The 12529-nt window shown below is 34.6% G+C and overlaps 2 protein-coding genes across 2 annotated transcripts; both read right to left on the minus strand.

Annotated features, from left to right (window-relative positions):
• Positions 1 to 926: 926 nt before the first annotated feature.
• LOC143545623 (beta-galactosidase-like) lies at positions 927 to 1577 on the minus strand. Its single transcript, XM_077037472.1, has 4 exons — positions 1557 to 1577; positions 1381 to 1470; positions 1116 to 1288; positions 927 to 1029 (listed from the first exon to the last, which is right to left on the minus strand). Exons 1-4 carry the CDS (start codon positions 1575 to 1577, stop codon positions 927 to 929), a joined length of 387 nt encoding a protein of 128 aa, XP_076893587.1.
• Positions 1578 to 4774: 3197 nt separating this feature from the next.
• On the minus strand, positions 4775 to 11087 carry LOC143545609 (G-type lectin S-receptor-like serine/threonine-protein kinase At4g27290). Its single transcript, XM_077037465.1, has 7 exons — positions 9803 to 11087; positions 6634 to 6761; positions 6361 to 6495; positions 6044 to 6254; positions 5713 to 5950; positions 5485 to 5635; positions 4775 to 5080 (listed from the first exon to the last, which is right to left on the minus strand). Exons 1-7 carry the CDS (start codon positions 11079 to 11081, stop codon positions 4775 to 4777), a joined length of 2448 nt encoding a protein of 815 aa, XP_076893580.1. The 5' UTR covers positions 11082 to 11087.
• Positions 11088 to 12529: the final 1442 nt, after the last annotated feature.

Raw genomic sequence — 12529 nt, forward strand, 5'->3', positions numbered from 1 at the left:
GGGTGAGGGGGGTTGTGAGAGTGACAAGTGGCAAAAAGAGTTATTCTTTTATTATAGTAGTAGATAGGTAATTTGTAAATTTTGAAAGTAAAATAAATATGGTAATTGTAGATAGTTTGGGAATTTGAAATTCAAAATTTGAAATAAAATATATGAATTTGAGTAAAATTACTTATAAAATTACGGTTTATTGAGGTAAGAATTATAGAAACTTTTGAATATTAATTATTAAGATTACCGTAAAATAGATCAAATTTTATGGAATGAGGAAAACAAAATCAGAAGATTTTGCTCATGTTAAAAATGATTTCAGTTTCCAATTTAAAAACAAAATGAGTTAGGAATATATAATTTGAAAATTTTGAGAATCTCTTAATAGTAGTAGTAGGTAACTACCTATTTAACCATTTTGAAATTCAAATGGTAATTGTTGATTTATTTAAAAAAGATAATATTTTTGATTTTGTTTTATGATTTTGTTGAACTTGATGTTTTTTATATGATATTTTTTGGTGTTAGCGGTTAAAAAAAGGTTTGTTACTACTAAAAAATACTATTGTAGTTCTCGAAGTGCGTGCCGACATTGTAGGTCTCGAAGTGTGTGCCGACATTCCAAAACGGTGATTAAATAATTTAGTTAAATGTTTTTATATGTTGACAAAAAAAAGAAAAAAAACTAACCGCAAGGCCTACCGAAACACTTAGCATAGAGATCTTGTTAACGCCCGCTCTTAACTTAACATTTTGACTAAACGTTAATTTCGGGTTTTTTAGTGATCCCCAGACTGTTCCTGTAATATGACCAAACAAGATGTGACAATTTCATCGCAAACCCGTCTTGACCCATCACCCAACCCGACGGGCCAGCCCGTTTAGCCCATGTGGTTTAAGGTTAATTCTTATCAAAAGTGAGACTTACCTGCGAGTTAGTTGTTGATAAAGACATGCAGAGCGTGCCCTGCTGACATAACTGTCAGCACGGGAAGTTGTCCGTTTGTCAAAAACTGTTCGTTTGGCGATATATCTATTCTGTAAAATCAAATAAATACAAAATAGTTAAACATTTATAATAATAATAATAATAATAATAATAATCACAAATCATTAATACTCACTCTATAAGATACCACAAGTAATCAGAAGCATCTCTAGTTACATTTAACTGTTCGTACAACCCCGGCATTGCAAACGTATCACCGCCATCAGAAGACGGAGCTTCTTCATCATACGATTGCCAATCAAAAGTTGCAATGGTTGTTATCTTTTTTTGTGTGCTTGGAGCTTTAACCTACAAATTAAAAAGCCCAATATCATGACAGTTTTAGTGTTTCGAAAGTTGATATTATGCAATTTAAAAGGGTAGAAGGGTAATTTTCTTACCTTTGCAGTGTTGAAAACTTCATCTTTGCCGTCATGAAGAATGCTAATAGACCAAGGAGGAAGGTCATGAAGAATGCTAATAGCACCTTCCTGCATATTACCTACCATAATATGCTAAACAAGCTCACGCTAAATATAAAAATTTAAAAAAGATAATAACATTATGCCATTCTTACCTGGCCAGCAACTGCATACATAATGGTAATTATGCAAGGCAGACGAAAACAAAGAGCAATTCCAATTAAACATGCCAAAACAACAAAGAAGATTGCAAAGAACACATCAAATTCCAATTAACCAGTTCTATTCAACATATACCAACAACTTTATCAAGTATTTCACATTCCATAATTTCAATTACATAGTTTAGGAGTATACCTTTAACAGAGAGTGAACTACGAAAGAGAGGAGTAGCTGGCGACGGCGATGGCGCGTACAAAATAGGTGGCTACGGAAGAGAGGCGGCGACGGCGGGTGGCGATGAAGGAGGCGACGGCGGTGGCGATGAAGGAGGATATGGCAGCGGCGATGGCGTAGGTGCTAGCGGAACAGAGGAACGGCGATTGCGATGTCGATGGCGCTGGCCGCTGGCGATGAAGGAGGCGACGGCGGTGGCGATGAAGGAGGATACGGCGGTGGCGATGGCATAGGTGCTAGCGAAACAGAGGAACGACGATTGCGATCGCGATGGCGTAGGTGATGGCGTAGATGCTAGCGGGAGAGACGAACTAGAATTAGGGTTGATGAAAACAAAAAAAGAATGAAAAAACTGGATCTGGTTATTTCTATTGGATCGGGTTGTATTTGAGTGGGTTGAACCGAATGAGATATCATTTTATGAAAATGGGTTAAAATTGGTGAGAGTGGCTAAGAAGATGACAAGTGGCATCACCTAGTATTTATTTATTAGAATAGATAGATTTTGTAGGCTCAACTAGATAGATTATTTTGAGATCTAAATCTTCAGCAATACCTAGACCAATACTACAATCTGAGCAAAGGATCAAGGAAAGGCGACGAAAATACAATACGAACGAGGGAAATGTACAGAAGATAATACTAAACATAACTAGCTACTCTATTGGTTTAAACGGTTGTTTTATGTGCTAGTTGACGCTATATGATTTTATATGTTTATATATATCAATGGTTCTGACACATGTTGCAAAATTCTGCACATATTTTTAGCAATTTTATGTATTTTGGAAAATCTAGTAAACTCGGTAATGTGATCAATCATCTTAAATAATTAAGGTCATGATCCGTCAAATATGGGTGATACGACCCGTGAAATTGAACCTTTTGGACGGGTTGTGATGATACTAAATAAGAACCGGGTTGGTGTTTTTTATGGTCCAGGTGGCTTTGGTCAGGAAGCAAAACTCAAAAACGAGGTTTTTATAAAGACGGTATGATACAGCAATATAAATAGGATATCTCTATTTTTATTTGATTATATTTTCTATTCTACGTTTGTCAACTATAAGTTGAACTCTAGATTTATTGTTTATATAATTTTTGAGTTTTAATAATAATAATTGTGAACTTTTAAGTTCTGTTAACAAATATTTGAAGGTTCTTGAAGCTTTTGATTTTAATAATGTGCTTTTAAGTTATTTGATTGCTTCGTCCCCGCATCACTTCGTCTGTCATGTGTTACTAAAATACTCTTGAAGGAGTGTAATATTGACTTCATCATCCAATTAAAGATCCGTATAATGGGGCATTATTTATGTCTTATTGATATAGATTCGAACTAATACATGACAAACATCTAATGTTTCCATCTTTACCCCCCATAGAAAATGTTTTATAGTGGCTTATTTATTTATTTACTGAACGACTTTTTTGTGTTTTAGGCCATCGAACTCCTTAATTTTAGAGAGCCATGTTGCCCTCAGTCTGGCTAGACTATATTGTCTTAACCAGGCCTGGCTTCAGAGTTTGGCCTTGGGCGTTACTCAGTGAAACCATACCGCCAGCTGTCACTTGATAGCCATTGTGCCATCACAAGAGCAGAACTCGCTGGTGTAACACATGATCGGACGAAAATTCAGGTGGGCTTGGGATTCGAACTGAGAACCTCGCAAGGCCAGCTCAAATCCTTCATTGCCATAATCCACCATAAGTGACATAAGTGGGGATCGAACTTAAGTCTCTACTAGAGAACCCAAGCCTCCTACCACCAGACACAAACATGTGGCTTATTACTTATCAGGTGTTTCTTCTTTTTAAGAGATTCAGAACAGATAGCCTACATAGAAAATCTCTTTCATTTTTATGATCATCTTTGTTTACTAAAAGAGAACACAAGTTCATAAAACCTTGCACTCCCTTAAAAGCAATTCACATTTATTCTCAATGTCATATAATTTGCAGCTTTTTATTGTTTGAACATTATCAAAATAAAATTAACTACGCGCCCTTCTTTCATTCTTAAAAGAGGGATCTAAAACTGCTGGGAAAAACACAAAAAATCCAAGCACACATAAATGATCACGAGAATGCTCAAAACCAAACAGCAAGATAATTGGAGACTTTCCATTAAGAACAAAAAGTAGGAATATATACGGTTAATCAAATATGTAAATAGTAATATGCATTTAGCCCACATATTCACAGGCCGAGATCCATCTAAAACATAAGAATTAATAGAATCAAGGAGGAGGACATCTGAAGAAATAGTTTTCTTTAGGTTAAAAATAGGAGGAAACTCATGGGGTTGGATTAGGATTCTTGGTGTGCTTTTCTATTTTAATAGATGTTGTAATCTTGGTGTTATGTAATTGGGCGTTCGTTGTATTTTGTCTAGCTCCTTGCTAGCTTCGTTTTGTTTTGATCAATAAAATCAGCCGTTCAAAATAAATAAATAATCTAAAATATAAAAGACCTAGCAACATTTGGGTCTATGTTTTCTCTCAAGTGTGTTGACTTCTTGTGGAATGTAAATGCATAGCGTTTGATGAATAATATTATTTTTCTAGTAAATTGTTCCGCTTGTTTATTTATAAATCCAGCTAGCTTATGAAGATTTTAACTTGACTTCCAACTGAGACTTTAACACACATAATATTTTGTAAAAGAAAAAAACATCAATTTTTAATAATCATAAAGCACATTTTTTAACACATAATATTTTCAAATACTTCAACCTTTTATAAAAGAAAAAAACATCCACACGGCTTTTGAGTATTCATTACTTTCACCGTCACCACATCCCTTACATATACACAGAAGAAAAACATACAATTTTTAATAATCATAAAACAATTTTTAGAAAATATGTGGCAACATAAACAAAGATAATAACGCATCTTCAAACTTCTTAACAATTTTTATATAACTATTTAGTCATACAAAATACCTTACACATAATGAAAGCATTTCTTCTCGCCTATCTGCCATTTACTTCACTTAAAGTTACTCTATTAAGTGATGATGATAGTAAAGGGAGAATTGAGTTGGAGCTGATTTCACTTTCTTGAATAAAGAAAGCTGGTTTTTTGGGAGAAGGAAGTGGACCTTCACCACCCAACATCGCAACTAAAGTGGGCGTGCCAGGTCTATCTTCTACTCGTTGTTGCACACACAATAGGCCAACATGTACTGATCGCAACACTTCGCGAGCAGAATAGGATGGGTGTAAACATTCATCATCAATCAGGTCGAGAGACTTGCCTTCTTTGTAAAGTCTCCATGCCTGTATAAATCCAAATAAAAGGAAAATATAAAATGGGCGTTTTAGAGCGTCACTTACTCGTACTTCAACACATACATGCGCACACAGGCATTAGAGGGAAGTTCAAAATAAAACCTTTAAATAATAAGAATGTAAAAAACACTTTTTAGCCCATGCATCATATTTAAATGGATGATTGTAATCACTGAGTATTATGCATCTTCCACTCCATTAAAAGAAAACGTTTGTTACTTTTGTTCCCTCCATGATCAAAAGTCCCTAATTTGGTTTCTCGCTTTTAACGGTTCTTGTTTGAACTCAGACTTACATAAATTCGTGTGCGTGCATGTATATATATATTCTAAATGTAGCGTGTGAAATAAGTATATTTTCAATCAGTGCATCATTATATTCAACACACTTACATGTCCAAGAAGGTTATCATCATGGTCTTCATGAGCAAAACCTCTATTTTTCTTCCCGCTCACAATTTCTAGTACTAAAACCCCAAAACTGAATATATCTGACTTTTCCGAGTAGAGACCGTTCCCTGCATACTCTGGAGATATGTAGCCCCTGAATCAATACACAAATGAGATATACAAAATACAAAAAACGTACTGAAAGTACGAATTGACTTGATGGATTCTTACAATGTTCCCACGACTCTCTTTGTATTTGCTTCACTCTCACCTTCTTTAATCATCCTGGCCAAGCCGAAGTCTGATATCTTTGGATTCATCTGATGATCAAGTAAAATGTTCCCTGCTTTTAAGTCCCTGTGTACAACTTTTAGCCGGGAATCTTGATGAAGATAAAGAAGACCTCGGGCAATCCCGAGAATTATGTGGAAGCGCTGTGGCCAATCAAGTAATGACTTCTTTGATTTATCTGCTCAATTTGCAACAACTAAATTAGTTTATAAAATAGTGCATTGCTTCGCACATTTAAATCTGTAACTTTAGGATTGTAATAGAGTCCAACCAAATAAAAAACTGTCAAGGCTTTTGTTAGGCATGTATTCATAAATTAACATTTTCTCATGGCCTTCAATGCAATATCCTAAGAGCTTTACAAGACAACGATGCTGAAGTTTGGCAATGCATAAAACTTCATTCTCGAACTCATCACGCCCCTGTCCAGAGGATTTTGATAGCCGCTTCACAGCAATCTCTTGTCCTTCTTCTAGCACACCCTAGTAAACCGACATTTCCACTATTAATAGTGCACGAATGTAAATCCAAAGTTCTTTAATATGCAGTTATTCAGATATGAACATCAAATTTGCATCATTCATTTACCTTGTAAACAGGTCCAAACCCTCCTTCTCCAAGCTTGTTGTTGACAGAAAAATTATTGGTAGCCTTAGAAATTTTAGATAAGCTAAACATAGGAACCTCTGCACTACCCATCTGGCCGCTACTACCTTCGTAATCCTTACCTAGGAAATATATATGACAATGACACAAACATCTTATTTTTATGCATAGTTGATCATAAGGTGTTACCTTATACCTATTGCGGACAAATACAAATAGTAATTTAGATTAATATTGCTTGCCTTCTCTCTCTGCAATTGATCTCTTCCATTTTCTCCTAATGTAGAGTGCCAATATGAGGGCCAGCAAAGTCAAAACAACTGATACTGAAGAAGCAACTACTCTAATTACTCGTTTCTTTCTGTGGGAGCTGGAATGGAGGTCTAGAAGATTTACGAGGTCCAAAGAAACAATACATATATTGTCAAATATACAGAAATTGTAACATTCGTTAATTTTGGACCCGAAAACCCGACCTGTTTAAAATTTTAATTTTTCAATCTATTGTTATCTAATCAAAGTAACAAATTTAATATTGATCGTTTATTTTATTTCACGACACCCGACTTAGTTTCGGTTATAATTTTTTTAATAAAATATTCTAAGTATCAAAATTATACAAAATCAACCCGTAACTAAACCTTTGATCATTCTTTGCATCCTCAACCAAATACCAAGGACTTAAGTGTAAATATTATTCAAAAATTATAATAATAAAAAAATCTATTTCTTCTTTCTTCCTCCTCTAACCCGTCACCGACAATACCCCCACCCATCTTTCTTGAACCTTAATTCTCAAACATAATCAAGAAATTGATTTCACCAGATCGTTTATTAACTAAAATCGATCATACCGACACTCTAAATTGGGAAAAACGAATCAAATCAACAGCTAATACAATCAATGAAATCCGCGGCTGACCTAGGCTCTAAATCACTATATAAACGCAACGAAAATTCAATTAATTGGGCACACACATTCCTTTCAATCTCGTGACCTAAAACCCTAACTCAATTGATAGTTACAGAGCCGTCAATACCATTAACGAACTCAAGCTCCGTCGCGACCCATTTGCAGCTAGTTAACCTTCAATCCGCGACCACCATAGATAATTATTGTATGCTTGCAGATCGCTTTTGATCCATTAACAATAACCCTAACTTAATTCGAACAAACAACAAACGAATCACTAGCCTGAAGGCTGGTGTATTTCTCGTAAAACCACTGAACCAGCCCAGGGCGTGGGTTCGAACCCCCCTGGACCCGGATTTTCATTTTTATTTTATTTTTGTTTAAATCTTTGTTTTATTCTTATTATAATCATAATATACTATTAAATAAACTTTGTTTTAATGAAATCGAACCTCGTAAGAATTATTTTGGCCATGATTTCGTGTCATAGGTTTCTATCTATAACACATATATTATATATTTTTATCTATATATATTTATGCATAAATAATTAGTATATACACATAAACATATATATATATATATATAATACTACAAAACAAATATTATTTTATTTCTTTATACATTTATTTATAGTATTAAACCGATCTAGTTCCAAGGTCCGGATAAATTCTCCCATGTTTTACATGTATATATATATATATATGAATTTGTTTTTAATTAATGTTTCATTTAAACATATATATATAGTGTTATTAAATTAATTGAAAATATAAATATGGATAAAATATATATCGCTTATCAAATAACAGTAATAACACAAATACTAATAATAAATAATGATAATAGTAATAATAATAATGATAATAATAGTAATAACATTCATAATAATAATAATCTTAAGTATAAAAACAATAAAAAAGGCATCTATCCCTAAACGACTCTCATTTATCAAGCTAATTAAATCGCAATAATGACTAACTAGGATAGTGGCCTATGTTACACACGGATGGAAAAAAAAATCAAACGTCATATCTAACTAATATATTAAAGCAAAACCAATTATGTGGAAATTATAAGCATGGAAAGTGGATGACATAGAACATTAGGTGGACACCGTAGGAGAATGACAAGTGCACAAATTGGTATTGTTTTAATATATTAGTTAGATTAGATGTAATAAAATCAAAGTAAATGTTAAGTTATAAATTCAAAACTTTAAATGTTAAGTTTGACCAATGCTTGTTTTATATATTGGTTTAAATGTTAATTAGCATTAGGATTAAACTTAATTGATTAATTATGTGGAAATAATAAGCATGGAAAGTGGATGACACGGAACATTAGGCGGACATCGTAGGAGAATGAGAAGTGTACAAATTGGTATTGCTTTAATGTATTAGTTAGATTAGATGTAATAAAATCAAAGTAAATGTTAAGTTATGAATTCAAAACTTTAAATGTTAAGTTTGACCAATGCTTGTGTTATATATTAGTTAAATGTTAATTAGCATTAGGATTAAAATTAATTGATAAATTATGTGGAAATTATAAGCATGGAAAGTGGATGACATGGAAAATTAGGTGGACACCCTAGGAGAAGGACAAGTGGACAAATTGGTTTTGCTTTAATATATTAGTTAGATAATATCTCATCGAATCTCAAATCGTTATTGGTTGTTTTCCTCATTTATTAATACTATTGTTAAACAATTAGGACATCCTTGTTGAAGTATCTCGAGGCTTCAACGTGTTCATCCTCATTTCTTTTTATTATTATATCATCGTCACTAATCCACTCACTAAAGGTAAGTAATTCACATCCCCCTTTTTACCGTTTTATATTTTGGGGGCGTTATGCGTTAACCATTTTCACTACAATTCCATTATTTGCGTATTATGATATTGCTCAATTAGTTATACGTGCGAATGTGACTATGTGTTTAATTTATGTATTGGTGGTTGGTATCTCATCCTCATCCTCACTAGTATGACCATACGCCGTCGGAGTAGCTCGTTATGATATTGTTATGCTAGTTGTAGTATTTCATATTATCGCAAGGAATTGTCATTTTTATATTATATGTATTCAAAAACCGTGATTACTTGCTCAACTTTATGTTGACAAACTATGTATTTTCCCGCATGGCGCAGGTAACTACATTGGATGAAGAATCTAGGGATTAAAGAGTAGTTGGACCTTAGGATGCATGATTAATTAAAGACTATTTATTTCTTTATATTTATTTGTCATGAGACAATGTTTGTGCTTTTGCGTATTTGAATAATATGAATTTAATAATTTAGATATTGACACGTGGATTTATTTTAGTGTCTTTTGAGCTATGATACAATTATGTCGCGCCCCGGCATTTTCCGTTGTAGGTTGGGGTGTGACAGAAATAAACAATCAGCATATATGTGTTGGCTGCCTATAAACAAGTATTGACCGAACATCAAGCTGTAAAAACATGGTTAACAAATTGAAACTGTACCATGTTATTGGCGTACCTGATAATTCTGAGGCGGAACGTCTTACATAAAGATCTCGCCCGTTTTCTGGGTACACTCGGACATCATTCAAACCTCCAAACCATAGCAAGCACCCAACGGCATTGGTATTTGCATAGGCAGTGCACGAGCAATTATTCTTGCATGCTGCCGCACAATCTAATAGGCTCATGTTGCTATTATAGACAGCATTCCCTGTGTCTGGTAATTTCATGCTTGAAAACCTTAGGAATGCCTCTTCAGGCCTACAATCCAAGGCTATGCTCTGTCGACAAACACTTTTATCATTATCAGGACCCGTTTCATCTGATGTTTTTCGTTCAAATCCTATCATGCAGCCACAGTTAGGAGAAGTGGAAGTATTACAGATCCCATATGAGCCACATACTCCGTAGTTGTCACATGAATCTACAGGAAAGTCAAAGGGCGTTGGCATCCATTCTTGGTTAGGAAACTTTTGCAGCCAAAACTGCAGTTTACCACCAGGAGTTAGGATCATTCTTGCCGAGACTGTGGCTATATCGTTATGAGCTTCAATAGTGCAATACATCTCATTCTGTGTCACAGTCATATAACTAACATATGATGGCTCATTAGCGACAATTGGTAGTTCTGGCCAGCCAGAAAATGATATGCCGGAGTATGGCCCGACTCTAGTTACAATAGCAGACTTATTTCTAATATATAATTGTTGATATTTCCCCTTAACCATTAAAAACCTTAATGTATAGTCACCTGGGGAAGGATCATCTGCGCCCCTCCATGATGTCAGATATGTTTCTTTTCCAGTTACGAAGTTCTTGCCCAACCTCATTCCTATTAAGCCGGTATCTCCAGGGTAATCAAAACTTTGCCAAATAAAATTTGTATTATTGGTTATATTTCCATTCTTAATTACCAGATTTCCAGTATCCATGAGGTGTGCAAAAAGGTTGATATTTGAGTCGGTTGCCGAGGAGTAGGATGACCAAATGACTTTGCCGCTACCGTTAACAAGAGTCAGGTTCCCTTGGTTGTCTAGTTTGACCACACCTGATGCGTCTATAAGTGGAGCTTCCCGGTTTGCAACCCATGCAATTGTTGGTGGTGACGTTTTCTTAAACCATATCCCCAAGTACCGATTTTTGGAACGGCCCGGGCTAAAGAAACCTAGCTCAAATTTTGCGTTACCCGAAACTATGGTCTGACCATCTGAGATGTTTTGATGCACGCCTATGGTGTCTGATGATCTAGATGCTGTTAGCACTAGAAAGAAGAAGGTGATATAAGGCAGTAACATTTTGTTTTGATTAATATCTATACTACAGATTACTTGAACTTGATGGCACTTGTGTTCTTCCAAGAATGAAAAGCAAATTGATAATTTAGTACAAGATGCTTCAGTGTGAATCTTGAAAATTAAAACAGACAAATAGTTTGACTAGTAAACCTAAGTAAATGACAAAAATATCACAGCAGGATATGAGATATACTTCAACCGATTTAAATCACATATTTTTTGTGGTTCAAATCTTGGCAACGGGCTTTTCATCAAACAACTTAACAGGCATTCCATATAAAACGTGCACAAACACATATAACCTGGATAAAAATGCAATAACTACAAACTTACGAGGAGGGAATATATAAGCATATCTTGGTGAAAAACGGTGTTGCAGATTGTGAAAATATAAGCATGTCTTGGTGAAAAACGGTCTTGCAGATAGATCGGCATGTGAAAAAGTAACGAAAAGAACTAATTGATTATGATTCATAATCCTTTGGTTTTATTTGTAGTTAAGATTGTTAGTGCTCGATTGGATATTTAATCAATCAACTTAGACCAAGTGTAGTGGAGCGGTCGTCATCTCACAGTCACGTAGACAACGGGGCATTAATTAACTAACATATAAATCATGTGTAGTAGAGGGGCTTTAACCATCTTGGAAACCCCAATTCCCTAAAGGCTCTCTCCATCTTTGGCATTTGCCACTATCATTAACAAGATATAGAACCAAAAGACTAGTCGGTGAGAGAACCCATTTGACTTATAAATCCCACATTAATTGCCCATACAACCGACCGATGTACCGCAAGTCTCATACCTTGCAATCAATTCAATTCGTAACACTCCCTTGGTTTGTTGGAGTATTTTTTGCCTACGAGAAAGCCCAACAATTTACCTTTACATGGGTTTATTTATTATTATGTAGTAATAAAGAAAAAAAAATGAAAATATATTTGTTTTTGGTTGCTTATGGAAAAAACCAAAAAGTTTGGTTTATTTTTGTTTTGGGCCACATGTTTTTTGTGGGCTGCGTGACAATCAAGAAACAAATAAAAGGAAAGTTTTTTTTTCTTTCTGGTGATAATATTAACAGCCGACATCAGATACACAAAAAGATTGTGTGAACAATTTTTGGTATTCCTCTTCAACCGTAAACAAAGAAATAGAGTCGAAGAGAAGAAAGGGTGCTCCCTTCTTTTTTGGGTGTTTTTCGGAGATAAAAGATGTTCCAGAGACCAGTAGTTTTCTCGTTGGTGATTCCTCTTACTTGTTTACTATTTTGTAGTTTTATTCCATATACTTGAAGTAATTGTTTGTACCAAGTGTATGATAATTTGTGTATGCCTCTAGTTTTACCTAGAGAAGACTTTGTATTGCTATTATTGGTGATAGTGGATTTGAAGCGGCTCTAGTAGTCCCGTGGTTTTTACTCTCGCCCTAAGAGGTTTTCCACGCTAAAA

This window comes from Bidens hawaiensis, unplaced genomic scaffold, assembly GCF_021521415.1.
Source record: "Bidens hawaiensis isolate Kalapana, Puna unplaced genomic scaffold, B.hawaiensis_p1.1 tig00013987_1, whole genome shotgun sequence".
NCBI lineage: Eukaryota > Viridiplantae > Streptophyta > Magnoliopsida > Asterales > Asteraceae > Bidens > Bidens hawaiensis.